The 3468-nt window shown below is 35.8% G+C and overlaps 1 protein-coding gene across 1 annotated transcript; it reads right to left on the reverse strand.

The window, feature by feature from the left end:
* Positions 1–28: 28 nt before the first annotated feature.
* LOC112467153 lies at positions 29–3346 on the reverse strand (the record flags this gene model as incomplete). The annotated part of the gene is made up of 5 exons (XM_025035635.1): positions 3223–3346; positions 2267–2400; positions 1876–2168; positions 606–1146; positions 29–362 (listed from the first exon to the last, which is right to left on the reverse strand). Coding segments are annotated over exons 3-5 (998 nt in total), but the record flags the coding sequence as incomplete, so codon positions are not given.
* Positions 3347–3468: the final 122 nt, after the last annotated feature.

Raw genomic sequence — 3468 nt, forward strand, 5'->3', positions numbered from 1 at the left:
TAGATAGTTTAACAACTCATGATCTAACCTAACATGCCATAGCATCTCCTCATTTATTTTCTCTAATTTCTTTACTTTTTCAGTTACTGAGCTTTCACACATTTCTTCTATTTTCTCTATTGTCTGTATATCCTCCAACTTAATGACTTGCTCGAGTTCAGCATTGTTGTGTTCTATATTTTTGTTCACATTTGTGAGCTCTCCTTCATTCTTCCTCCCAATCGCAGAACTAACATTATCCTTCTCATCTAATTCTCCCTCCGAAATGGATAATTCATTGCTCTGAATGTTTGTTTGCGATTGTTCAGGAAGCTCACTATGTGTAACAATTTCTGCTCTACATCTGTAAATTCCTTTAAAAACTATTTTATTTGTCAGTTTATTGTAAACTTTAAACACTTTATCATTTAAATAAATACTGAACCCTGCAGCCAACTTTCTTAGATATAGTAAATTTTTGGATACTTCCTTTGCTGCAATTACATTTGTTAATTTAATGACTCTCTTTTCTTTTTCATTTGTTATTAGCGAAAGATCTCCTTTACCATCTATTAAAATGTTTGCAAGCTCGATTTTATTCGCGCATTTAATAACTCTATCTTTACATTTTTCAAAATTTGACAGAATAAAATTCTTATTCACAATATGATCCGTAGCACCCGAATCTGCAGTAAAATTGACTACCTCTTTTGAACTATCTCTATCTTCTATTAATTTAACCATGTATAATTTACCTTCTTCTGATTCTCCTTCATTTGCTGTTTTCGTTGATATAGGTTTCTCAGCTGATTGTATCTTGGTTATTTTCCCTTTGTTATCTACTCTTTTTGTGCCTTTTTGCACAAATCTACCCTTTTTCTTTATGTTTTTATTAACGGTTTTATTTAAATATCTTTTTCCTCTAGCTCTGTTCGCCTGGGCTTCGGCACTCGGACAATTATCACCCTTGTGACCTCGTACCTCCTGGCAGTAGTAACAAAACCAGGCACCAGATTCTATTAGTGGACAGTCCTTCGCCATATGACCCATTCGGTTGCATCTGTAGCACTTCACTTGTTTCATGTTCTCTTCTGCAGCAGCCCTCTGTACCCTGACTTCGGGTTTCTCTAATTTTTCTCTATTCTCGTTTTTAGTCTCTGCTTCTAACTGCATCATAAAAGACTTTATTTCATCTATGTTCATTTTTTTAAGATTAGTTTGTCTTCTAATTAAATCTACATTCCTCAGCTCTGGTACATTAATTGACACAGCCTGATAAAATGCAGATCTAATCTCTTGTTCTGCGAGAGGTACCGCATCGTTACATGATTCATATTCTCTAATTATTGAATCGAAGCGTTCACAAAAATCACTTACTTTTTCGTCTTTTCTCATTTTAATTTGATAGAGTCTAGCTCGTACCGATACATGAGTAACGTTTACTTCACTCTTTTTATATCCTTTTAATTTCTTCAAAATTTCTTTCGGATCTTTTTCATGTAAAATCCTTTTATGATAGTTTTCATCTAAATGATTGATTATTATATCTCTAACTAGACTTTTTCTCTTAGCAACTTTTAATTCGGAGAGATTTTCTGGACTTTCAATGTTTGAATCTATTACATCTAACAACTCGTTATTCATTAACTCAGATTTTAAATAATCCATCCAAAGATCAAAGTTGGATTTTTGCGTCAGCTTATATTCTCTTCTAATATGCAACCTTTGACTGTTCAATTCCAATTCTATAGCTCTTTTTATTGTCTCTAAACTCCTATCTTTTTCGGCTGAACAGACTGTTATTTCATTTAATTTTCTCTTTTTAGACTCTACCTCTAGTTCTTTAACCGTTTGTTTACTGTTTTCTACTGAACTTTGGGTATTTTTATTGCTTACCTCTAAACGTCTAAGTTTAACTTTTTCTTTCTCTAAGTTTAAACGGGAGACTTCCATTATATTCTCCATCATCTCGGTGGCCTTCGTCATTACTTTGTCTAGCATCTGCATCGAATTATCCATTTTTGCGACCAATTTTTCTTGCTTTTCATATAATATTTTGGTTCCAATTGGCAGTACTGGACGGTTCTCTTCCCATGCTTTGGTTACATCTATATTCTCTCTGACTTTAGGCAAGTTCTTTTTCGGGATTGCACCTCTTCTTTCCGTCTCCTCCTTTTTATTTTTTGCTTCTATACGGAATTTTGAAATTACTATTTTTATTTTCTCTGAATGCATATATATATTATTCTTCTGGACTACTTTATTTTCAAAAAAAATACTCTCTTACCTCTATCTTTTCTTACTGTCTCCTCGCTATTTTTCTCTTTCTATTACCGTGATAATGCTGCTATGGCTGTCGTAGTCGACCAGCGCATCTTGGCCTTCTTCCTCCACCGAAAGATTCACTGTCTCTTTTTCCATCTAGATCGGGATTTACATTTCAATTGAACATTAGCATTCCTCTTTTGACAAGATAAACCAACATTCGTATTGATAAATAATAATTTACAATTTCTATCACTAGATCTCTTTCAGCGATAAAAATTTAATGCTTCTGAGGCTATATAGAACGCACTGCAATTCACAATAACCCCAAAGCGAGAAAAACCACGCGTCTCTGCAGGGCTATCCGCACGCGCACACCACTGTCCGTTGCGATCCCCAGCACTGCTGAAAAGATCTATGGGAGCTCGGGTTGATCACGCACACGCACGGGGCCCATACAAATTTACGCGGCTTCCCTAAACAGTAATCAAGCTACACCGCACAGCAAGTCATGCTCGATTACCGACCCGATACATAACGATTTCAAATAAATATAAACTCATATAGAGTTTTATATATACGCATGTACATACATCTATGCGTGTATCATAATGTTGCATCGATGCCATTTTGTTAGTTGAAATCGATTATGTGTTCGTGCGCGCCCGGCAACAAGTTCTGCGCGCCAAAAGAAATGACTCTCGCCGTTCACGATCGGACTTGCACGCGCACGTCGCCGGCCTGTTACCAAACGGCATTTTTCTATCTCTTTTTGCTTCATTATTCTCTACTTCTTTATTACACTTTACGCATCTATTCTCTAATTCTCTTATTACCATTATTACCTCTATTTCTATTTCTCGAGAAAAATGGCAAAAACATCTATCTCCTTGTAACAGTATTTATCGAACGAACATTCTTATTAACTGAGAATTCTCTCGTTTTGCTCGTCAGCAACGAGGAATATTATTTACTTACCCTCTAATCTTCTAGATGCTTCTATCTCTTTCTATGCCCTTCGCCGGCGTTTCACACACTTCGTATATACACTTTCGTGCTATGTTCCTCACGCAGGGGAATCGTGCACTGGGCCCATAACCTATTGGAAATATAATCAGGGACGACTTGAAATGTGGTGAGATGGACAGGGAACACAACAATGTTGATCTTTATACACTCTAAATACTGTCTTTATTATATATAAGTACATCACACTCTGTAACT

This window comes from Temnothorax curvispinosus, unplaced genomic scaffold (assembly GCF_003070985.1).
Source record: "Temnothorax curvispinosus isolate PA1 unplaced genomic scaffold, ASM307098v1 QBEX01016956.1, whole genome shotgun sequence".
NCBI lineage: Eukaryota > Metazoa > Arthropoda > Insecta > Hymenoptera > Formicidae > Temnothorax > Temnothorax curvispinosus.